This window comes from Empidonax traillii, unplaced genomic scaffold (assembly GCF_003031625.1).
Source record: "Empidonax traillii isolate 1590-97213 ecotype Southwest subspecies unplaced genomic scaffold, ASM303162v1 scaffold250:size724861, whole genome shotgun sequence".
Taxonomy (NCBI): Eukaryota; Metazoa; Chordata; class Aves; order Passeriformes; family Tyrannidae; genus Empidonax; species Empidonax traillii.
In genome coordinates, this window is record NW_020955443.1 from 586,509 (window position 1) to 613,230 (window position 26,722).

Below are 26,722 nucleotides of genomic sequence, written 5' to 3' on the forward strand. Positions count from 1 at the left end.
AATAGAATTTTATAAAGATATTGCAAACTTCTCTCTTGCCTAATGAGCAGAGCCTACTAAATCAGACCATCAAAGGGAAGAGAAGAATAACTAACTACTTCATTCTTCCATGAAGTTTGCACACAAAAAATAAAGACAGCAGGCAAACATCAATCCTGAAAGAGACCATTCGACTTCAGGTATTTTGTACACCTCCTTATTTCTACTGCAGACTCATCTTCTAAAATGAAGGGGTTCTTGTATTCATTTCTCTTGAAAAAGAGAAATTGTCCTCTAAAAATAAAAATCAGTATTACAAGCAGTTTATATCAATAATAATTTTTTAATCCTCTGAATCCTTATGTTGCACAAGGCTTCAAGTGGTGACATGGGAGCCAAAACCAGAACAAGATGCAGAGGAAGGTTTAGCTGGCACTGAACCACACCTGACTTTCCCAAGACCGAAAGTGCAAAGAAAAGCACAAGATAATACCTTGCATGATCTTCTCTCAAGCATCAGTTTTAATGCTCATAAAAGTAAAGGTAGGAAGTAAAAAAAAAAAAAAAACCTCAAACCACAGGAAATAAAGTATGTGCTTTCTCATCAATCAGATCAAACAGATTTAAATACTTTTACAGCTCTAATGCAATCTATTTTTATTTTAGAATTTGTTCCTGTGAGTCCTTATTAACCACCTTATTAACTGCAGATAAATGAAAGACAGGAAAAGTACAGGTATAGACATTTTACCACAGAGCATGGATTCCCTTTCAGGCCATTAAATTTCTGCCCTACCCTCCTACACCTCCTTGAAACTGGACAACAGTTTCAGTTTCTTTATGAACCTCTTGAACACATCCAACACACAATTCAGGATTCTAAAACTTTTTATTCACTCTCTTGTGTTGTACTTTTTTTTACAGCTTGACAAATTTTTCCTGGGTTGGGGTTTCTTTCTCACATGAGGTTGGATGCTTTGGGTTTATTTGATCACAGCTATGTTGTTTATTATTATTAAAAACAAAGTATACACAAAGCTAAAAGGAGAATAAAACAAAATAGCCCTTCTGTTGATGCAGTGTACCAATGATATCCAAATCTCATGTATACTAGGGGCGATATCAGAGTTTCAGTGGAGGCAACTACACAATTAAAACATTTATTTTGTCTTACAGAGCATGTTATTCCCAGAAGAGCTCCAGTTGATCAAGTTTTATGCTATCCATGCTATGCAGAAAGCTAAGGAAGAGGTGGTCACTGTAACAGTCATGATAAATCCAGTATAGAATCTGGCATAACAAATAATCTCATAGACCATCATTTTGCACTTAAACCATTCCAAAATTATAATAATCATGAAAGTACAAATTGCTTATAATAGTCAAAGCTGGAATAAAGCTGGAATAAATGCATGAAATCCCAATTTGTCCTGCTGCAAAGCTGCTTATTCCAGTTACTTGTAATGTGCATCATTCAAACTTCCAACTTGGTGTTTCTTCAAACATCACATTCACTGTTTCTAAATGCAGTCTACTTGTCTGAAATTTTTAACCAAGACACAAAAATCAATGTTATATAAAGCACTCTTTCCTGATACTGATGATGCACAATATGAGTCACCACTTCAAAGCCTCCAACACACCACCACAAGCCACATTCTTTAAAGTCACGAATAAACCCCTAAAGTGGTTTCTCCTGTCTTGCTTCTAATGAAGCACCCTTGGCTCCCAACAGCAAGCTGAAGCTTTGACAGTCATGAAAGCATGAGCTCCAAAAGCAGAAATGAAACCTTTTAAACAATATGTGCATCTCTTGTAGATCAAAATGCAAATACTTGCCAGACCTGTTATTTTTTTTAAGCTAAAAACAAACAAACAAACAAACAAACAAAAAAACCAAAACACCAAACACCTAGAAAAAGAGTCACCAGTGAAATGTTGATGTTGTATCTTCGTTAATTTCTTTTCCAGGCTTTTTACATTGAATCTGTGATCTGATTCCATGACAATAAGGTGGGAGGGAGGGGGAAGAGAGGGTTTGAAAGTTTAGCGTACGCTCTTTGCCAGTGGCAAAAGTCAGGCCATCAGAGGTGAGGATTCACTGAACAGAAGACAGTTAAGCTAAGTAACTTCACTGTCACTAGAATTGCTGGATACTTTGGGATGTGCAGCAGCCTGTTGGTATTACTTGGCCCTGAAAAAAAAAAAAATCAGAAGAGAGGAAACCCTTTCATTTGAACAGGAAAAAAAAAAGTTTGAAAGTTTTTGTAGTTGAGGGAACAATCGTTCCTTCTTGGCTCATGGCAGCTTCATCCAGTTACAAGCACTTACACACCCTGCCCACAGGAGATGTACACACACACTAAGAAGCCACTGCTGCAATAGTCCAGTTAGGTTTGGATAAACCTCCCAAGTAGATATTCCACCTCAAGCATATGTCACAACTTCTAAGCACTGCTTTATTACAAAACTCTAACGATATAGTCAATATATGGGTACAGATGTGTACACCTGTGCTGATGCACATGCAAATCTACAAACAAATACACCCCAGAAAGTCACAAGAGAAAAGCAACCATTTGGATGGTTATTTCCAAACAATGAGAAAGTGAAAGGACACCCAGACCACCTGAAACAACCCTGTCAGTAAAAAGCAGACAATGCCATGGATCATCCTGAACCCTCAGAACTAGCTGATGCAGCAGGAGTGATAGTGCTCTACTAGAAGTAGTAAATCCCGACAGAAAACAATGACATTTTCTTGCCTAGGGAACTATTTCTGTTGTCTTTAGCCATGAGAGGGACCAGTTTGTCTACAAAGTGCATCTCTGCATGCAATGACTCAGAACAGAGAAGCAGCACTAGTGAGGTGCTTACAACTGTCTGAATTTATTCTCCACCAGGAATCAGTTTGGAAATATAGAGCAGCAGTGCAAACACCCAAAGAGATCTTCTACCACATCATCTTTTCCCTTCTTTAAGAGGAATACATCCAATTGCCAAAGGTCACCATTCTTTTTATGATTTCCATGATCATAATCTAGTAAGGTTTTGCCTTTTATCACTGAAACAAAAGCTAAAAATGTCATCTATGTATCTGGGATCATCTCTGATAAATACTGATGGTGCTGTACATTGCAGAAGCAGCTTTATTCTTGTTTCTGCTTAGTCTGTTTTGAAAATTAAGCTATTATATTTCTCAGCTGTTTTCACATGATTTCTGGTAAGACCATCACAAATGCCACATGACATTCTAGGCTATGAAAAAATAGTTTTTTTCAAGAACCTACTATTTTGTGATGAAATAGTGTCGTTAACTGGTGTTGATTATTTAATTTGTACTTTACCAATGTAAAATTGACAGGTGGCTTTTTGGTCAAATATTATTGTATTTCACATTCAAGCCTCTCTTGCAATTTAGCCAAAACCAGTGAAGGCCCATCAAGAGCTAGCACATATCGAAGATGAGATCTGACACCTCGTGAACGAAGCATGCCACCGGTTATGCAAAACGAACCCCAACAAAAATACCAAGTTATCAATATATATCAAATTGCTGTGAATGGTAGTAAATATAAGTACTCAAATACTTATCTTCACTATGTTGACTGCAGCAAATTTTACAGGGAGAGCCTCACATTTCCAGCAGTAAAACTTTGTGGGGGCTGGGTTTTTTTGAGGTTTTTTTGTTTGTTTTAACTTATGCAGACATTACAATCTTGTTTTATAACCAGAACACAGGTAAAAAGCTAGCCAAGATGCCTATCATGCATCCAATGCGATATGCATTATCATGTCATGCATTCTAATGTGAATTTATAATTTCAAAATTAGTAACAGTTTAAGGAACGTTCATGTTCACTTTTCTCTTTCTTGGTTTCTTCCTCAACCCTCACCCCTTTTTTGCTCTGCAACTTCGGTTCCAGCACAGTTCAACTGCAACATCACTAGAGAGATGGGAGGTGCAGGGAGGATAAAAATACAATAGGGTTAAATAGATGGGATGAACTTAAGACCCTGATACTGCCTTAGGAACAGGAATTCTAAATATCTCTGAAGATAAAACCCCAAGAATTTGTAACTCTCCAACACTTATCCACATAGCAGAAACACCTACTCACCCCCTATCCTGTGAGAGCATTAGCCAACATAACATCCCAAACTGCATCTTGCTGACACAGTTCAGCTTCCTCCCACTAGGCAGCAGTGTTAAACCACCGGGCAACAGGCTGGGATGATGTGACCCAGCTCCAGACCCCACTCGGCAAGATGGGCACAACTTATTCCAGTGCAGCAACCCAGCAAGGTCACTTCTCATCGTCTAAAGCGACCACTGTCATCCCAAGCACTGAACTCAAGGTCCTCGGCACACAAGAAAAGATCTGAGAGATTCCTACCTAACAGACCTGTAATAACACCCACCAAAGAACCAGAGATAAGCTCTGGAAGGAGCAGACCTCACTCTACAGTCCATCAGCATGTAGAATTTGGTACTTCCACATCCAGCTTTTTCAGTTCGTTCTGATTTAAACAAACTAGATGTAGCTAGCATATTATGGATTCAGAATTCCATTCAAAGCCAAACAAAGCCTTCAAGCTACTGCTGAACAAAGTAAAAGATTTTCTTCACAACATGAAAGTGGCAGGTAGGAGCTACTGCAAGTGAATGATGGTGTCCTCCTGCAAGGCTCAGGTCCTGTCGTTCAGTCACATCGTGTGCTGGTTGCAGTGTGTCACTGCTGGCTGCAGAAAGGCAGCACTAGTTCTGCCCGTAAAGGGCAGAGAATTCCAAAGAGACCCTAAGTCAAAAAAGCATCAAGAAAAATTAAAAATGTGCCCACTTATCTCAACAAAACTGATTTTTACTTTTTCTCTACTGAAACCTATTCTATGAAAAATTCTCATATCAGTTTTACTCAGGGTTAGGATTCCCCCCTATTCACTAGTACATATTTTGGAAAGGTCATACTTCAGAGATTACTCAAAGATTTTTAGAAGGTAAATCCAAACAACTCATCTAGACTGAGGTTTTAGCAAACTATCTTTCTGCAAGTGCTTGATCATCACCCCTATACACTAGTTAGTGATTTTGTGTGATTTGCCTACAATCAGCAAAATCTGTTTTGAAACCCAACTCCAGTGTTAAAAAACTTCTGATTTCTAGTCCCATGTACAAAATCAGTGGTTTTAAACCCTGTCCCAACACAAGCTTTGGAGCTCTTTGCTAAAGAAAACCAACAAGCATAAAGGACTTGATGTTGAAGAACACATTTCACCTTTAAAAAAGAAGCTACAAATCCTTTCAAGATCAGAATAATGCATTTAGGGATTATGTGACAACTCTAAGAGTCTCATTTGATACAGAAAAGCTGTAGCATTTCCAGCTAGTTTTCAGGTGGATTGCCCAGCTGTAGGTAACAACAGCAAATGCAGACCCTTCAGTGAGCAGCCCACAACACTGCACATTTCAACAGCAGGTGTTCTACACAGCACAAGAGAGTGTTTTTCCAGCAAAAAGCATTGTCATTCAGTGGACAGAACCAAGTATTAGCAGTTTTGCATACTACATGTACTTCACATGATGCACCTCGCTGTGACCAAATCACTTCCACAAGATTGGTGCACTGATCATCGATCATCACATTTGTTGCAAGTTTTACAGTGTCTGTGTGCTTGAAAACCTCAGACATACTGCGATCCATTAGAAAATAAGGTGCAATTTTAGTCCTCTGAGATCTTGCATAGCCATCTGTAGTGGCAGCAAGATTTTGGGTTTGGAGTCCCAGTCAGACCTATAATGAAGCTTTGTAGATCTTGGCTTGAAGACTCAGGGGATATTAACAGACCTCAAATTTGTTTTTCCAAAAGAAAACAACGAGGGAGAAAACAGATTGCAGGTGAAGGATTTAGGGCAATGGAGTGCTGATGTTTTAGTTTCTTTTATTTGATAACAGAAGTCATCATACAGGATGAGAAAGTATCACAAATACATTCCCCATAAAGTGACCTTATCAACAGGTGGCCTTTAGCACTGCCCGCATATCAGGACTTTGATCCTAACAAGCTATAAAAATATGGGCTGCTTACAGAAACAGACAGAAGAGAAAAACCCTAGGAAAAAAGGACACAATTTATGAGTACTCTTTATCTCCATCTGCTGCTCAGTTAAGCATTTAAGAAAAAGAAGAATTTCAGGAGATATTAGTAGTAATCAGTTTCCTGGGAAGTTTAGGCACTTAGAAACCTTAAATTACCCAACTCTACTGTAGGGTGTTTAAGCAATGCATTACACAGGTTGCTGGGTTATGCTGCTTATGCAATTCTCACCCACAACAATCTCTATACCTGGAAATCAATAATATTAAAACTCTCAAGAAATACAACAAACCTGGTAAAGTCTCAAAGCAACATAAGAAAACTGTATCAAATTCCCCACAGTCTTTGCTACCTGTACCGATTCCAAGCAAAAACAACTCCAAGCAAAGATTCACTTGCTTGTGAATCAGCAAACACTCAAATGGAATTGCTGGAAACATTTCAAATAAAAGAAAAACATTAATAAACCAACCCCTAAACACATCTGACTGACTTTCAGTGAGGTTATTGTTTTAAAACTCTGTGTTGATTTCCAACACCTAGTAAGAGACTTGTGCTGTTAAAATACCAACGAGACATTCAAGTTCCTACCTGCTGCATTATACTTGTATTAAAACACAGCTCTAAAGCCCACTAAAGCCTGCACTTAAAATGCAAAATTGTAAGACTGGAAGAAGTGGTTTAAGATCATATTTTCAGCTATGTTTCCAAAACTTACCCAGCTCCCTTGCATTCAAGTCCACGTTTGAAGTTGTATAATTGTTTTCAATAATTCTAATAAGTGAAAATCCATGTTAAAACTGACATGTTGCCACTAGAAAGCATTTTTGCAATTTATATATTAACAAGCAGAACATGCAAATTATGTAAACAAACTGTTGTTAGACATTCAAACTGTTCAGTTTTACAAGTTAGGAAAGTTTCTTTGTAGAGAAATTTATTCAGACGGTGACGGGCAAAAGTGCTTTTCAGCTCAAAGTGCATATTACAGATAGTAAGAAAACAATGACAATATTTTATTAAAAGTATTATTACTTGCTGAACTAGTTCAGATGTATTTCATGTTCAGCTGTCAACATACAGTCATCGCCACTTGAGATGTGCTTTCAGTTTTTGCACTGATTTTATAAATTAATTATCTAATTAATAATTACTAATTAGCTAAGGTGATTTAGATGGGCAATTATTCAAAAATGCCTTTGAGAATAACTGAAGCTGTTTCTGCACATCACAGCAGCTGTACCTGACGCCATGAAATTGTGAAGTCCTTCAACTGGAGGCACCAAATACTCCTGTGTAAGGAGTGCCACATAAGGCACAGAAAAGCCACCAAAATCTCAGTCACAGCGCAGGCAGATCACACAATTTACTTTTTGTTTTGTTAAAAAATAAAACATTAATTAAGCATGTCTGTAACCAGATATAAGAAAAGATAAGTTGCTACTGTAACTACATTTTCATTTAATTTTTTCTGCTACTGATCTTCTCCCAGTCATATTGAAGAAAGTTTGGTCATTGGAGGAAAAAAAATTTAATATTTATGTAGCAAAGTCTTAGCCCAGGTAATACCTTCCAAAAGCTGGGTATGAAATTTTACCTTCACGCGAAGTGAATGACAAGAATTCTCTTTGACTTGGAAGACCACCAGGACATTGCTCTGATTAAATATATTTTCTTTCTCAATTATTTAGCACAATTGGATGTTAATCTAGTGCTAAATTAGGGCAAACCTAGTCTTGCTAGAAGAACTGTCATAATTCTGAAGAGACTGAATTCATTACGAAGGGCTGATCTGATCTGTTTTAAAACAGTTCAGGAGAAAATAAAGCTTATGAACAAGGTAGATAAAAGATATTGCTAAACAGAACTACGTTCACCCCAAATTTAACGAAGGGAAAAGCAGAAGTCAAGCAGCACCCACAGGTATTCAAATTTAGGAGTTGTACTAATAGTCAGATTCATTCATATCTAAGAGGCAAACATCTGCATCTTTCATATGACAAGCCAAGGGCTCGGCCATACCATATTGTTATTTCAAGCTGTAACTCAAGTTCAATGTTCCATTGAACAAGACTTTTTGCTCCAGTTCACCAACTCTTTAGAAAAAGCTGCTCGAAATATCAGTTAAAACTCAAACATTGGTGATGTCCAGAAGAGCAAGACAGTGGGGATACAGCAGGGGCTGATCCAGGCACTTTGCATAATCTGAATTATCCCCAGGGTGGTTATTTTACCCTCCGGGTTTACACATTAAATACATGAATGCAAAGTACTGTAAAATATGGAAGTCAATACAATTTTGAATCCCTTTGTTTCTAGGAAAAGGTCTAAATTGTGCAGGAATACTGACCTGGCCATGTCTAAAAGTGCCTTTTATGCGACATTCATCTACTCGGACAATGATCGAAAAAGTCAGTGCAGGAGACTGGCAGACCCTTGGTACCTTTTAGCCAGACTAACACAGGCAATGGAAATTAAGATGTTGAGGGCTAGAAACCCCAGGAGATGCCCAAGAAAATCCTGCTAACTACTTTAACCCACAGCAACTTAATATTCACGCTATAGCGAAAGCCATACTACAGCAACCCCTCTCCTCTGCTGAGAGATGACAATCAAGAACATGATAAATGGGGCCTGACAACCCTAACTATCTTTCTCAAAAAAGCTATTTTGGCTAGTGCTTGTATTAAGAAGAATCTGTCACAAACATTTTTGATTCCATTTCATTTAAGGTAATGAAGGGACTGGAGCATCTCTCCCATGAGAAAAGGCTGAGAGAGCTGGGATTTTTCAGCCTGAGGAAGAGAACAAGGGGGTTTCATCAGTGTCTATAAATATGTGAAGGGAGGGGGCATAGAGGATGGAGCCAGGCTTTTTCCAGAGGCTCCTAGTGTCAGGATCAGAGGCAATGGGTACAAACTGAAACATAGGAGGCTCCCTCTGAACATCAGGAGACACTGTTTTACTGGGAGGGTGACTGAGCTCTGGCAGAAGTTACCCAGAGAGGTGGTAGAGTCTCCATCCTTAGAGATATTCAAAAACCATCCGGTCACAGTCCCAGTCAATTGGCTCTAGATGGCCCTGTTTGAGCACTGGGGTTGGACCAGATGACTACCAGAAGTCCCTTCCCACCTCAGCCACTCTGTGATTCTGTAGTTCAGGTGAGAAAAAAAATGCATCAAGACAGAAAACAAACAAAGATCCTTTCTCAGACTTTCTCTGCAGACACCGCAAAATTAACAACCAAATTATACTTACTCATAGGATATAATTTGGCATTTGCTATTAATATTATTCAAAAATTTTTTAAAAAATCGTATTTTAAAATACAATGTTAAAATATAACATTCTAATCCTGGAAAGTTATTTTCTTTCAACCATCCAACTAAACCAAGAAGTTACCTTAAAAAATGCAATATTTTCTAGTCCCTAAACAAAAACAAACAAAAAACAAACAAAAAAATATCAGCCATACAGAGTGGGAATTTTCTGAAATAATAACTGGATTTCACTTTGAGACAGTAGCTACCATCAGCAGCATTCTGGCACCAGTGAAGATTCCATTTACAAAAGTTGTATGAAAGCACTCAAACCAAGTTGTGGTAAATCTCACTTGAAAGCTCCTCTACTGAGTCTTCTTCTTATTCTTGGAAGCCATTGTACCTTTAAAACAAAGATCTGGGGTACCTGATGCTGTTCTCATGACAGAAAAGGACTAAGTCAAAAGACAAAAACAGACTAAACTAACGTGATCAGTATTGTGAATGTCCTCTAGTGTCTTTCAGGCTTATTTGTGTTTTTTTTTCTTACAAGAGAACATGACTTTAGAAAAGGTCAGAAATTGAAGCAATCCTACAGAAAATACAATTGATTGCTACGATTCATTTCCATTCTTTGAAGTCTCAAAAATTTTAAATAATTACTTTACGTGCAAAACTCAGAAGTGCCTCTTAGAGAGAAAACAATCCTACTCCAAATGCTGAAAGCAGCCTCGCCAGCTCCCTTCAGGAATTCCAACAGGAGTATTCACAGAACCTAGACTTCCAGGAATGTGCCTTGCCTTGCTTAGGAGACAGCAGAAAGAATAAGAGAGAAGAGCTCTTCTAGGTGGCAAGTCACACTAAAAACTAGCTACAGATGCTCCAGACTGTCTCCCGCACAAGTGTCTTTCACTTCCTCGATGTGGGAAGTAGACAAGCTTCACTAGGCTAAAGTTAGCCTTCGAATAGCTTGGCAATGCCTCTTCCCTTAGAAAAAGGAGGCAACATTCCTCCCTCTCTGCAACTCTTGTAAAGCCTACGTAACTACAAATACTCTCAGACTGTTCGCTAATGGAGAAGGCAGAAAAAGGCGACAGAGCTTTGTTTTAAAGCTTCACGGTTTAAGAAAATAAGGCTGTTCAAGGTGTGCTCGAGGACAGCAGCACACAGACACAGAACAGGAGACTGGCAGAGGCAGCAGCAGCCCTGCCCCAGGCTCTCCTCACACATCAACATCTCTAAAGGAATTACCTGCAAAAAGGCTCAATTCTAGAAATCTCTGTTACAACAATACATAAGAATAAATAGCTCCACTCTTAACTTCAGCTACTTTCATTACAGAAAGGAAGCCATAACTTACTCTTCAGAGAAAACTTTTAGAGACTTTTCTAAAAACAGCCTGCCAAAGCAGACCAAAACCTAAATCAGCAAATGCAACTATATTCAAAAAACCCCGAGTCAAAGCTTCTTTTTAAAAAAAGCTATTTTCCCAGATGAATTTTCCCCACCAAAACCTATGATTCCTTATGCTCATCATAAAAAAAACACCCACACCATGCACCCACACATAAACCTGGCAAGAAGACTTAGAATGAAACAGAATCAACACTTTCACAAGGTGTATGGTCCAGTAACCAAGTATCAGTCATTGAAAATGAAAAGTTAACTGTCAAAACCTATCCTTCCTCAATAAAGGATCTGCAGAAAACAATTGGCCTTTTCATTTTCTGACATTTTTTAAACATAAAAGAAAATATATTAATGTCACTGCCTTATTCAACAGCTTTAGTCAGTTCATGTGTATTTAGGTTACCTCTCAAATCTTTGTTCAACTTTTGCTTTTGGCCTAAGGCAATCTCATTCAATACGGAAGAACGTGAGGGTTTTAATTGTGCTTTGTAAGAAGTTTGTAACCCACTGGCTTGGAAATGTTCATTTCCCCAATATCACAACAGACTCAGTTTCACTGATGAACTTAAATCAGTGGCTGTTGCCAAGAGTATTTCTTGGCATTTCTTTCAATCCTCCACCCCCATTCCTGCATACCTGGCTGGCTACCACTCAGCTCTTGGATGACTACAGCTCATCTGGCCTCTCACTGTCAAACTGATTTAATCAGCGAATCTGGGGGGGAAGCTTTCCAAGGGACAGGAAGAAGAGTGGAAAAGAGGTCAATTCAGTTCTCCTTACAAACCTCCAAACTGTTCTTGTAAGCTGAGTCAGCTCAGCGAGGGCTCCAACAAATGCCATCCAATGCTGGGGAAGCAGTGGGAATGAGGCAGAGTGGGTGAGAAATGGATCACAGTGCTGTCAGATTGGTTAAGATTGGCTTTGGGAGTTGGAAGGGAAGTACTTATAAAAGCAGGTAGGTTGTCCAAAGAGATGGTGAAAACATTTTTACCAAATTTGAAGAATAGGTCAGCATCTTGGGCTGCAGTAGGTGCCAACACATTGAAGGTGAGCCTGCCTTTCCAGTCAGCACTAGAGACACATCTGGAGTGCTGAGTCCAGTGCTGGACCTCCTGCTAAAAGAACTGCATGAAAATGCTGGAGAGAGTCCAAAGGAGTCCAAAGGGCCGCTAATAATTCAGGTGTTGGAATATCTGTCACACTGGGACAGACAGAGCTGGAACTGCTCAGCCTGGGAAAGAGGAGGCTTGGAGTGGATCCGATCAATGTGTGTAAACACCTGATGGGAGGGTGGAAAGAAGACTCAGACAGACTTGTCACAGTGATACCCAGTGAGAACAGGAGAGGTAGCAGATACAAACTGAAATTAAGGAAATTCCATCTGAACATCAGAAAGCACATTTTTACTCTGAGGGTGACTGAGCATTGGCACAGGCTGCCCAGAGAGGTCGTGGAGTCTCCATCCTTGGAGGCATTCAAGACCTGACTAGACATGGTCCTGAGAAAACAAGGGGGATGGAATTAGGCAATTTTAACAAGTCCCTTTCAACCTCACCCTCTCTACAATTCTGTGATTATGCATAGCTACAAATCCATCTGTCACAGACAAAAGGATATGACATATTAATATCACCCCAAGCCAGGCAATTTTACACGGACATACCAGAGAATTCCCATGTGCTTCATTAGCTGCCATTAGTTGTCATTACAATATTCTGAACAAATCCTCCAAACATATAGAAGGAACACAAAGAAGGCTTGACATGATCCTGATACACACGAAGTGTCATTGACTTAAGACACTACAAACAAAAATTAAATTACTGTTGAACATGAGGAACAGCATTTACCTATGGAAACACATCACATGTTCCTGGCTCAACTGTGTAGCCTTACATGCCTTACAACATGCTATTCTGCAACCTAGTGTGGCTCATCATTTAAGGAGGGCAAGCTGTTCAACAGCAAATTAGAAGGAACCCAGATGTTTGCAAAACGTCCACAGCATTGGAAATATATTTGGCCACATGTTTTCCCAACCTGACCCGAACAAATATCCCAGCATGACACCCATGATTAGCCTGTTGCTAAACATGGAGCCCTGAAATGACTTGTAGGTCTTGGAAACTTGAGATTATAAGGCAGTAAACCGGCAGTCCAAGAGGGAATAGTTTTTAAGCTTTTCTCCCCAGTTTGTTAAATAGCTTTATAACTTGCCTATCACACAGAACTAATTCTCACACCTCTCCCACTGGACATGCTATTCTTTACTTTTCAGTCTGAACTTCAGTGAACCTACAGCAACTGCTGAGAGTTTTCTTTTCAGGAGAGGTACAGTAGGATAATAGACACAAAAGGTCTACAACATGCTAATTAATTATTTTCCCTAAGGATCTACTAGTCTACTTTGATGAGCCTGTAGAACTGCATAAAGCACCTGGATACTTAATTTTTCTTTGTGATTATTCATTCCATTTAATGTATCACCAGAAATGTACAAAGCTCATTTAAATATTATTATGAGGCTGCAGAGGGTGCTCCAACACTGCTTATAGACAGTTTCTATTCAATCCCCATATTCCTCAGCAAATCCCTCATTGATTTTTCAAAAGTAATTAGAATTCGGAAATAATTTTGGAGGCAGGTTAAGTATGGACTTCTCCTAACACTTTCTTTTATTCTGAGAGAAGTGATATGAATCGCAAAAAAAAAAAAACCACAACCTTCTTTTTTTTTCCCCTCCAACAGAAGGTGTTATCAGTGGAAATAACATCAGGAAGGCAGCATTTCTCCATAATGCTGCCTTTTTCCTGCACACAAGACATGAAGTACCGAATTGCTCCACATAGATCTAATGGACTATGGGGAATGGGGAAAGCAGACACACCGACACGGAAACACATCATATAATATCATCACCCATACTGTTTTTAAGTTGCTTAAACAAGTAACCTCCCCAGAAGCAGCTTCTGCTGCTTTAAGAGTAGCTCCTCCAAACCAGCAAAGCTTTCAGCTCTTTTTGTCACCACTCAACACCTCTGTGAAGTGGTGCAGAGTCACTCAGTGCAGAATGCAGTGACTTGGGCAGGTCGTGCTGGAGAGGTGGGTGCAGCAATCCAGAAAGCAGGAATACTTGTGTATCCCAGATCTTACTTTTCTATTTAGCTGTGGAGAAGTTTTATTTGCTAGCTTTCAAAGGAGGCGAAGTGCAGGGTAATTAAAAAAAATTATTTTGGCTAAAAGTAAATTTAATAAGGATTTGTATTCTCCTCTTTCTTACAGGTTTTTAAATCTCATTCCAGTAAGCACACAGTGAAAAGTATCACAGTATCTGACAATACTGTCATTTCAATATATTAATTCTGAGCCAGTTGATGAAAATTAAATACAAGGTATGCTTTTAACACATTTTAAATTACTTTTTAAAAACGTTTAAAAGTGTACTTAGCTGATCCTTCCCTCTACTGGCTCCAAGACCCAATTAGCAAGTTCTAGGTTTGACAATTCATATAAGAAACTTGAAACAGAGAACAGATATGCCAAACACACAACAGAGCATTAACCAAATACTTTCACAGATCTTTTTGGTAAGAACAGCTGGCTCAAAGCAGCATGTTCAAGAACAAAAACCCTGCCCTTTATACAGCTCACTGTCTTGCCTCCCTACTTCTGCAGAGCTTTGCTCCCAGCACTTGCTATCTGTGCCTCTGTCACTGCAAGATTACTTGCATTAACATTTTATACACGGTCTGAGCCTTAACATCACCTAAAAATAACTTTGGGTGAGCTTGTTCTATGCTAAAGAATTGAATCAGAAGTTCAACACTTAGTCCCACACAATCTCACCTGGGTTTCAGACTGGCCTCGTCATTTAAGAAATTAACACCTCATACAAAAGGAAGAGCAATAGAATAGGTGCAGTCTGGGTTAGGGTTTCATTTCACCAGTCTTTATATTATGAATAGAACATAAGGCACAAGCACTAAAGACACTGAAGATGCAACTCTATAGTCGGTACAAGGTAATATAAATATCATATTGCCACCAAAGGAGTTCATGCTGCCCCTCTCCTCCAGTAAGCTGATAACTGACTGCAAAATTATATAAACAAAGCGAGTAAGTTTCCATCTGTGTTAGAAAGCAGATCCAGTGCAAGACTCAGCCACACAATTTCCAACAGCAGGGAGTTAAGACAGAAGCACACGGCCACAAGCTGAAACACCAGCTGAGCACCAGCAGCATTCCTGCACTTTCTCTACTGTCCTGGTTGATTTAAAATTCACGAGGGGAGCACACAGACTCCTGACAGGAGTCAGATATTCTGAAAATTGGAGACAAGCCAATATATCTCCCGTTGCTCTGAAGGGATCGCTACTGCACTAATCCATTGGACCATATCTCACTTGACAGAAGTTTTAGGTCATTGCAATAGTAAAGTTGCCTAATAAGCAGTAAAAGAAGGGAGTGAAACAGTATGTAGTAACAGAGTTAAGTAACCAGAGTGTGATACAGGGTAACTAAAACCCACATCCTATCATGAGTTTGTAATTAACAGGTTCAAAGGTTAAGATTAGTCATTAGGGATAATATTTTTATCCAACTCTGTAAAACCCATACCCCTCACAAGTGCCAGCATTTAAGAGGCACTTCTAACTCTTGTTTTACTATGCAACATTTAGCATATCAGCAACTTGATTCCACACAAACCAAACAAAATACAATATCTGTAAGGAAAATACCCCACCTCAGTGAAATGGGTTTTCTGTACTTTGTGCATTTGAGGACTCACCAACGTCTATTGACTTGAAAAACACCCTCTCCCTCCAAATTACAGAAGCATTTCAGTGGAAGGAAACCTTTTTTTCCTCCCCTCAGAAGCTCTGCAAGTCACCGTAAGCCAGTAACTTTACCACGAGGGGGAGATGAGAAAGAAGTGACTGGAGGGATGGTTAGTGAGGTTTAAAGATGACTAATTAACAGTTGAAAATCACCATTACCTATCTCCCATATGTTCTCATTTGTAAGCAAGAGTTGGACACTGAATCTAAACATATGGCAACAGTAAGTTGCACTCCAATCTTTGAATAGCAAAGTACATACAATCTGGTCCACTGCTTCAGCTGTAAAACGTTATGGCAGGGTAATCTAAAAGAAAAAATAATCTCATATAAAGTAGTGGATAGAAAGAAGTGGCAAATGAGGAATAAAATGGTTGAGAAACGCCCAAATTAAGCTTTTCTGGCTAGTTTGGCTATTGGCTTACATTTAAGTGCACCAAATAACCTCATCTCACCCTCATGCCTCAGTCCCCCACTCCAAAGACAGGAAGAATGACTATTTGTATTTGAAAGATACACAGGTTTTGGATCACATACAACATGCAGGCACACACAGATAGATATATATAGAGAGAGAAAAAGAAATAACTGTAAAAAGAGCTGGAACCAACCTCTCAACATTTCAGTGCTTGACCTGACTGATAACAAATGACTGGGCTTAAGTAAAAATTGTGCTTAGCTTTCTTACAGTAAAACGAATGTTTCCAGGAGAAAGGTTGTCACCTATTAACTCTTCAGGACCACTCATGAAGTATTCCTTATGACAGTCTTACACAGTTTATAATTTCTCCAAAAGTATGAATTTATATCTAACAGACAAAATTTTTTCAAAATTAATCGAAAAGCTTATTATGCACTGATCAAGTCAGATGAAATTAAGCAATGAACAACCTCCTTGTTTCATGCAGGAAACAAATGGGCATCTTCAATTCATCAACACTGATTTATTAACATCAGAACAGGAGATCACATATATATACATACATATATTACACCAAAAAATTACAGAACATTTAAAATATAGGAAAAAAAAATTGTTCTAATTTTTTCCCACTGAAAAGAATGTCATGGTTTTTGAGATGCATTCATTTTTTAAAAAGTTGCATCCCAGTTCTATATCTAAAACTACTTTAAAATTCAGAGGTAAGTTATTTTAACATTAACTTACTTGTTTTTTGTTATCAACTGTACACAGAGCTGCCTACTATGAAAGTGCTAAATAGTTACTCTCAAACTACAATAGGAAAAGAAGAAATGAACTGAAAAACAGTTACAACCTAAGGCTAAGGCTTCCTTAAAGAAACTAATTGTCAAAGGAAATAGTGTGGTCAATTGACAAAATATAACTTTAAAATTAACTAGATAAAAACATTGAAGTGTCAATGGGGTATAGGCTCTAAAACAAAGATAAGCGCTTACTTGTCTCTTCTAGAGAGAGAAGTGAAGAGAAAAAGAACTTTTCTACTTCAGCCCTGTCTTCCTACTCTCACCTCGACTATCAGGTCTAGTATTTGTCAAGTATCTTGACTGAAATCAAAAGGGGAAAAAATTGGTAGCAAGTCCACAATTATGTACAAAACACCACCAAAAAAAATTTAGGTGGAAGTAATGGTAGGAAAACAGAAGGCACTGAAAGCAGTGAACTAAAGTTTTGGACACAAAGGTATGATATAATCTAAGCCAAAAAAAAGAAAAAAAAAAAAAACCACAATTAAAAAAACCCAACCACAAAATAAAAAACCAGTCTTACTGAAAATATTTGCTGTAGATATAACAGCTTCCTCAAATACACTCAGTAAACTGCTTCAACAAAACTGTTAGCAAAGAAATAATCAAAATACAGTAGAACTAAAAAAAAAAAAAAAACAAACCACCGTAAAGTAACTTCAAAATACCACCACACTACCCAAAATCAGATTCTCCAACACAAACACATCAATTCTCAAGAAAATGTTCACTAATCAGTTCAATATCAAGAAATCAGCCAAATTAACAATTACACTAGTGAGGACCTGTCAGTACACAACATGCACTTTTTAACATAAGGCACATCAACCAGCCTCCCCACTTCCAATTATTTGCTGCTGATCTTGACACAACGTTCTTATGCTCAACTTCACACAAAAAAACCCTTAGATAACTATGCAGTGCACAGGAAGACCAATCCTTGAAAGAACCCACTGCTACCTAAAACCTACAAACCTCCAGATCCGTCCAAACTCGTCACCAGGAATATCTGTATGAAGCAGACTTACAGAAAAATCAGTGCAAAACTCATGTTTTCACAGCCACACAACAGGGCCCATGGGTACACTTGCAAGAACACAGGGTGCTTCACCTACGGCACCATAAAAAGACGTGACTTCTATTGCATCAAGACATTTTTGTAGGGTTGTTGACCAGATCAGGTACACTCATCCAGCTATATAAAAAAATATTTCACAAAAAAACCATTAAACATTTAACAATGTAGGCACTTGCTTTGAGAAATTAGGAGGGCTTCATAAGAAGAATGCTGATATGTTCTCATTTGGATGGTAAGAGCACATACACTTGAGCAACTGGACCAAGATAGCAAGGAGAAATTTCTGCCTGGAGATTGGTGCTTACAGAAGCAGAATTAGAGAAAGACATTAATATGAGAGCCCATACCATTCCTCAAGAAGTTTATTGGATGACAAACATCCCAAAGTCACTTACAGACAAACACACAAGACCCCTTTCATGCTCAGCTCCTTTCATGGTAGGAAACAATAACCTGAATAAACCGGGGTTTTGAACATCTGATGAACTTCAGAACATCAGGAAACGTTTCCTACTTTAAAGGGTTTACAGAGGAAGGTGAGAATTAGAAGAATGCAAAGCAGAAATGCAGAACACCCTGAGCATCCGGTTAGTTTAGCTTCAACCACCTATAATTCTCAGAGATCAAAGTGCCATTTGAAGGCAGGAATTAACACATTCCAGCATAAACATCACCCCAATTTAAATTAACCTGTGTTCCACTTCAAAAAAAAGAGCACACATTTTGAAAGACTACAAGAGTCCTCCTCCCTTTTTCCTCCCTCAAACGTTTCTATGCCAAGTGTTTTTGTCAACCCCATCTTCTTCACCTGCCTTCTCCAGTGTCCTTTTCCCCATTTGCTCTCCTTTCGTTCATTCACCCAGCCTGATGTACCTGGAACTGACGTGATGCCCACTCTTACATTATTCATTCTGAATGGCTTTTTAAGTGTGAGTAAAGACCCTGAGAAAGAAGAAAAACAAGATTATGACCTACTAGGACAGAGCAGAGCAGAGGCAGCCCCTACATGATGGGCTCAGAGGTCAACTCTCCTTGCTGTAGATTCTTACACAATTCCCCAATCTCACTGCAGAATCCCATTTCCTTTCTTAATTCAGTTCCTGTCAATGAGCTTTTCAGGGCGATCAGAAGGGATAACAGCACAGGGAGGATGGGGTGGCGAATGTAGAGGAATCAGAGTAAGAATGACCATCAACCATCAATGGGATCAGAAAGAGGAATTCACAGGCCAGAGGAAGTAATGGAAAAAAGTCACTGACTGCTGGGGAGACAAGAAGGAAACTCCTGCAGCCTGCAAGGTAGAGCAGAAATACTCAGACAGAGGATGTAATAAGTCTGGCCCACATAATCAAAATAAATAAATAAGAGTAAGACCTTCCAGTTAGGGCAGCAAGCTATACTGAGACAGGAATGCTGCATCTTTGAGTTGTCCAAACATTCTGCCTCCCAGAAAACTTCACTCTTTCCTATATCCTAAACCTAGACCTCTAGAAAGTGCATTACAGTCTCTGTCACTCACCTGTTTTCAAATAGCAGGCAGCTGACACTGCCTCAAAGGAAAACCATATTCTATTACACTGAGCTGTCCAGCAGACACAGGCTGAGTGCTCTGCTTTCAGCTGACTTCGGGAGAGCTCCAGTTTATAGGATTTAACAGCCTCAGCCAGCATGGAATGCAGCAGCTCACTTCCTGAATGCAAGCAGGGGGCACATGGCCATGACACCAACCATCCCCAGCTGGGCATTTCAGATACAATAAATATTTGGAATATTGTGTACTTTCAAGATGAAAACAAAGATTCAGCTGAGAACAGGTAAGACAGATTCCAATTCAGCAGCATCCTCCAGTTAAACGACCAAGCTGGAGGAACTTGCTCTTTCACATGCACCGTGAAGGCGGGTCCGTCTTTAAACATGAGCCAAACAAACACACACACCCTTCAATTATTTATTTTTAACACCATTATTTAAAAATAGTTTTACTGAATTAATTTAAATCAATGTTGCTAGCACAACTGCCAGAAAAGTAGATCATCATAACTGTTAAAGCAGTTAAATGAAGCACGTCAACAGCATTTCCACTATTTTTCAGTTAGTTCAGTAAGAAAATATTCTTCTGTCACTCAATGCTGAGGATATTTTTGGTGAATTTTTTTGTTTTGTCATTCCTCTAAAATAACCTAGGAAGAGTGCATTGCAATCTTTAAGAAACAATTTTTTTCTAGATTCTGTGAAGTACCATCACACTGAAGAAGCAGAGGAGCAGAATCTAAAACATCCAAATCAAGTTTCCAAGAGAAAAACCAGAAGATAGCCTGCAGGTCAAGGGACACAACAGGTCACCCCACCGGCTGTCTGAAAAAGTTTTTAACGAAAACACCTGCTTCACTGGGATCAAATTTAACTTTAAGCACTGAGAAGCCAATAGTCATTATGGAGACCAGAAGTATGAATGAACTGAAAAATTATTAGTCACTTTAGGGAAGAGTCTTCATGAGCTTTTGAATTATAAGGGTACAATCTGTAGCTCAGCAAACCTCTATGCTGCAGACAACCATAAGTTTTTTTAAAAAAAGCCCAGAAGAAATATCAGTTTCTATTCATCTCATCGTTTTTCCCTAGGCACCTGTCATAGGACAGAGATAACCACCAGACATCATACCAGGCTAGATGGACCTGTCATCTGATACGCAGTGACTCTGCTCACAGCAATCCACATCAAAAACAATTTCGCAAGGTGTGTGTGTATTCCACAACAGAGTAATTAAAAACAGTCAATCAACTCCCTTAATAGACAACTGCAATAGTTATCTGCTTCCCTTCTTCAGGCACAGGTAAAACCAAGGCTAAGAAACAATATGACTGCAGGTAATTGTCTTCATTTAGCTGCAGTGCTACAATACATCAGCGAAGAATTATTAGTTCCCACACTTGTGTTCAAACCACTAGATGGTGCTTCTAAAATGAAGCAATTCGGTATGCAAAACTCTGAATAATGCATGATGATTTATAAGTTGCCTTCCTCAGGATTGTTATCAATAACACTGATTAATGTAGTTAAATAGCTGCAGCCTCTGATCAGAGAGGGGCAACAAGAATAATTACGCAGATAACTGAGATCAAAGATCTGATCGTTAAAACAGTGGCTTTTCAAATACCCGGTAACAGCTCTTTCCCCAAGTCAGAGAAACTCCTCAACCTTCTGTCTTGTAAAGTCATTAGTTGTTAATATAAATATTTCATTAAATAATAAATTTTGCTCCCAAACTGCTGTGCCCAAAGGCTTTGAATACTGTATATAGCACCAGTCAAAAGAAACTTTAAGTTATAAATAGCATTTACCTCTTCTTTCACTCTTCATTCTAAGACATTTTTCCTGAGACTAAACTCGCTCTAGTTCTCTTTTGTGAAGAGCAACCCTTCATGTTTAAGATTTAGAAGTCATACCTGAATTAAGATGTTAGCTGTTTTCCATCTATCACTGGTAAATCATCCTTCCTTTTTCATCCACTCTCCCAAAACCAGTATCAATAGTTGCCTGGCTATTCCAGAAGCTTCGTCCTTTTTATTTCTGACCATTTCCATCCATCAAAACCCCACTTAAAATAATTCTCTCTCTTTCTGCAGCTCATTCTACTGACCCAATTTAAGAAATGCTTTTTGCAGTATGTTAAGCACAGTTGACTGTGTAATTTTTTGCTATCTTCCACTCTTCTAAAGTTCAAATTTCTATTAATCTTTAAAGATCTCTTACTCTTTCTACTTGCACACTTTTCCTACAAAAAAATCCTACAAACATGTTTCTACTCTTATTGTAAAAAACCCAGTTTTAACTATTTTCAATTGCATTTCCCATCTTTTACTTCTTGGAGTCAGCTCTGCCATTAAGCAACCCTGACAACACTGCTGAGAAAGATGATCTCTAGGATCTCCTGCATTACTTTGTACAAGAAGTGTTAAAAAAAAAAAGGTAAAAAAAGTCCTAGGTGATTGTTGAACATTAAAAGCTGTACATAAGGTAATCTGATTATTTGGGGCGTTTGGCACTGGCTCTCACTTTTCTACTTTAGGTCATTGCTCTTGATCCCCTAGGCAAGGTCTCTTCATCTTACTTGCATGAGGTCTTCCAAGATACCCACTTACTATCTATTTTTTTAAGCCTTTTTTTTTTTAAAATTAGCATACCTATCTATTGTTCAAAGTCCTTTAACAACTATTATTAGCAACAACTATTACTAGCTATGGCTTACTTTCGTATAAATGCAGCTAAGAAGATCCCTAAAATAGCCAGAGAAAGGCACTGTGCACAAACCCAGAAACAAGCCTTCTCCGAGAACCTGCCATTCCACTTATCCTTAAATGCTATTTCTGATCACAGAGCACCACTGCAGACACATTAACAGGCAGCAAGAAGCTCTTGTCTTGAAGATGTATCAGCTAATCCAGCTGCAGAAAGCAATGATCAGGTTTAAGAAAAGAAACCGATGAGCAGTATTTCGAAACAAACGCCCAGGAAGAAAACAACTACAATTCTCAGCATCTCAAGCACTCCAGGGGGAGAAGATGCACAGCCTCTGAAGGGTGTGAAAGAGCTCTGCTGAGTACCCACTTGTCAGTAAGTGTTCACTCCTAACTACAAGTTGGGGCCATTTCCTTCCATCTATCTCCACATCTCCATGGTAGTTAGGCTGGCTTTTATTTAAAACAGGCACTGAGGGCTCAGCTGCACTTCGGTCAGTCTTAGAGGAGAGAGGTGTTAAAAAACACACCTACAAAACCTCCAGGCTTTATGCAAGCCTTGGGAGCACCTTTAACTGAGGCAGTGCATTCACAAAGCACTATCTTGACTACCAATAACTATGAATATTGAGTGAATTACAGGAACATGGGAAATTCTTCAACATTTACTGATAGAAATTCACATTTATAACGCGAAAGAAACTAGGAGCAAATAAATAGGCTAATGAATGCAAATTGAAATAGCAAAATAGAAGGGAAGATCTCATAAAAAAAAAAATCCCTGGCTTTCGTCCCCCAGGTAAAAATTTATTCAGAGATGTAAACACAAAGAAAGCAATATTTTGGAAAAAAAGATATCAGTATGAAAAATAAACATACACTGAAGATGTTTCAGTCTGTTTTGCTAAGCAGATTAAAAACATATTCAAGTTGTGGTTAGAGACAGACTTTTTTTTTTCTTCCATCAAACACTTAACAGCTCTTTCAAAATACAAATAAACATGAGCTCAATTCAAAGCAGGTATGCCTGTGAGCTAGTTACCCACGCATTTTTTCAAGCCAGTCTACAGATTTAAGCTGCAACATTCACAGAAATTATTCTGAATTCTTTGGATATCAAATGTATTTCAAAACTCTGCTGAACCAGTCCAGTTTTGTATTTTTTACTGGATGCTCAGATCTGCCTGGGAGCATGTTCTGACCAGACACCTGTGGAATGCTCCAGCAGCAGACGGTACAAGATAAGAAACTCCCTGAACTGACAAGAAATATTTCTATTATATCTGTGCGTACAGACGAGTATTTTGATTTAGAAGGGATCATTCTTTGTCTCAGGAAGGTGGCAGTGCCTGGGAAGCCTGCAGTGTGTCCTGAGGTCAAACAGAGCAACTGTTGTTCCAGCAATGTGCTGCAATTCAAGAACGCTGTTGCTTCCAATCACCCATTTTCTCCTGGTTCAAAAGCAAACCACCTGCCTCCCTCCAAAAACTTCGCGCCTTGAATCCGCAGGCCCCGAAAGCAAAACACATCTTACAGACAACATTTTAAAAATTAAACAACAATCGATGTGGCACAGGAGGCTGGAAACAAAATCCCATCTCTGCTCTGTCTCCAGTCCATCAGTTAACAGTCTGTGCCCTACCAGCTCTACAGATCACGTCACTGCTATTATTTCATTCTCTGGTTACCTCCACCCCTGGCATTTGATCCGGTTTATTACAATCTGGCACATCAGCATACCTGAATAGAGCCGGACAGGAAGGCTGCACCGGGATCTCGGAGAGCCGTGCTGTTCCCGTGACACGCTCACAACATTAGTCAAGACTTTCCACTTCCTACACCCACGTTTTCTCTCCCATTCTTGCTTTGTTCAGACAGACGCAGCAGTTACCAAGTAAATATCCCTGCCTCGATGCAGGTCCCTGCATCTTACAGTAACTGATGATCATCCTGAGAGTTTTGTGATTCCATCTTGTTACGCACTATCTGTTCTCTTCCATTTCGCCGTCTCCACCATTTACAAAGATGAAACTGAATTAATTTACATATTTTGGGGTTGGGTTTTCGGGGGGATGAATTATGAAATAGTTCCCTTGGGATTAAGCTAAACCGCATATTCAGGTTTCTGAGCAGGCTGCACTGTGAATTTGCTGCACTCTGATGTCATCCCCCACTGCCTTCAAAAGTATCTCTGAATGGTCATCAAAGCTGTAGGCCCAATGCCACCAAAATCTGCTGCCATGCACAGGTCCTGTTATATGACAGCAGGATCTGGGATACTTCAGAAGCAGCATTCACCATCACTGGGAGCAGCAAAATCCAACTGTAATAATAATGTACCTGTCATGCTTAGTACCTAACAGAGGATTGCAAGTAAGTAACAGAAGTCATGAGCGGTGATAGCTCCCACCAGAATAGTTACTCAGGAAAGTCATCTTTAAGAGGTAGTATATTCAAAACAGCCTATGGAACCCATCAACCTTACGGGAAGGAATCTCAAGGATTCCTTGATGCAATACAAAAGTAGTACAGCCAGGAAAGGTAGAGCCTCCGAATGTGAGCTCCTCCATCTTACAGTCTGTCAAAGAAGTGCTGTTCTAACTTCTGTGTATGTAATGACACTACCCACGCCGATTCAATAGGGGTACCAGGAAAAACGCCTGTTTCTAAAGCTACCACAGTTTGCCAGCAGCCCATTCTGAATACCAGAACAAAAATTATCTAGGAAGCCAATGAAACTAACAAAAACTGTTGGCAAAGAAAGCTTAACTATACAACAAAAAGGACTTGGTGCTGGTTTTAAATTAACAGTAATAGATGTTATTGATTTATGAGGTCCACTGTCATGCAACAGGTTTGAAAAGTTCCTTCACCAGAGAGGTCCCATAGAACTATATTCATACATTGTTTGACGCAGACCCTGAATGCTGAACACACAGAACACACACCATACAACAAACAGACAGTATATTAATAAGTAAATTTCATCACAAAAAGATGAAATCGCCATTAGAAAGAAAAATAACGTGGAATCTAATGAGTTTTGGTTAAAAAAAGCAGTGACAGAAGCGATGTTTGCAATGATTTTTCCTGCATTTAAGAATACTAGTATTTCTTTCTGTTCATTAACTGTTCCTCTCTTATTTTTTCCCTGGTATAAATCAAAAACAAATAACGAAGTTTAATGAAAGCTACCTACAATGTGTTACTGTATTTTCAGTTACTTAATCTCTACATTATTTTCCTTTAAGCTATTAGCGGCAACATCAGACAAATATGTATTCTTCAGCGGTACCCAGAATTATGACTACATACAAAATCCATAAAGCCAGCATAATATGAACTTTTATTTTGCAGAATTGCCTAGAGGTTTTTTTCTTTTTTTTTTTCTTTTTTTAAACTGCAACACACTGGCCAAAAGGACTGAGTACATAGGAGATTTACTGAGAAAAATCTGCGGCTTTACTCAGGAAACTGAGACTTAACATCATTACTCATATTAAAGCATAAGGAAAAATGGGCGATAGTGACAAACAGGGACAAAAATTAAATGAGCTACTTCATAAAGTGAATAACTATACTGACTGCTGTGATGTCTGGACAATAAAAAGGATGCTATAGATGTTCAAAACAGGCAATGCCCTTCATTTACAACCCGAACATCACATGCGAGACAAGATCACTCTCCAGACAGTTGTTACTTAACTCGTGCCAGAGGATGGTAATTTCATTACAAAGCAAACTGCGATTCTTGGACTCCTTCCAAGAATTTCAAAGCGAGAAGGGCAGAAAATAACACACCTACAGAAAGCACCGTTCAATAAACCTTTTCAACTTAAAAAGTTCCCGAGCGCGCACCCGGGCAGCGTTCGCAGCACCGCGGGAGCGCCCGCACGTCTCGCCGGCTCCGGGCTCCGCGCAGCGCACCCGGGCAGGGCCGGGCACAGCCGGCAGCCCCGCGGAGCGGGCACAGCCCCGAGCCCGCCCGGCCGCGCTCCCGCCGGGCCGGACCCGCACCGCGGCTGCCGCTCTGCTTTGTCATCCCCCGCCGCAGCGGGCGAGCCGCTCCCGCCGCCGCTCCCGCAGCCCCCACGCCGAGCGCGCCCGCCGGGACCGCCCGAGCGCCCGCGGGCTCCGCTCGCCCCGCGTGGCTCCCCCGGCGCGGAGCGACCCGCGGTGGGATCCGCCGGGACCCGCGTCCCGACCCGCGCCCGCGGGCTGAGGAGACGCCGGGCAGAGGCGCCGGGCGGCGGCGGCGGCGGCTCCGCACAGACAACTTGCCTTGGGTTTGTAGAGCCACTTTCTGAACCTGTTCATCATCACCGCGGCCGCTGACACCCCGCGCCGCCGCCGCCGCCACGGGGGGTGCCGGCTGCCCGCCCGCGCCGCTCGGGGGACCGGGGCAAGCTGAGCCCTGCCCTGCCTTGCCCTGCCCGGGAGGCTCGGCCGGGCGGTCTCCCCTGTTCGCCGCTCCCTCAGCGCAGGCACCGAGCGGCGACTCCGCGCGCCCCGCGCCGCCCCGACCGCCCCCTAAACATTGCGCGGCCGGCGGCAGCGCCACCCCCGCCGCGCATGCGCGGCACCGCCCCCGCGCC

General features: G+C 40.1%; 1 protein-coding gene across 5 annotated transcripts in view; it reads right to left on the minus strand.

The window, feature by feature from the left end:
• Positions 1-26,520, minus strand: part of ZFYVE28 (zinc finger FYVE-type containing 28) — a 150,520-nt gene extending 124,000 nt beyond the window's left edge. For all 5 annotated transcript variants that reach the window (XM_027889064.1, XM_027889063.1, XM_027889062.1 and 2 more), the window contains exon 1: positions 26,409-26,520. In XM_027889064.1, the coding sequence (XP_027744865.1) occupies positions 26,409-26,447 (39 nt within the window). In that variant the 5' untranslated portion in view covers positions 26,448-26,520. The remainder of the gene's footprint in view (positions 1-26,408) is intronic.
• Positions 26,521-26,722: the final 202 nt, after the last annotated feature.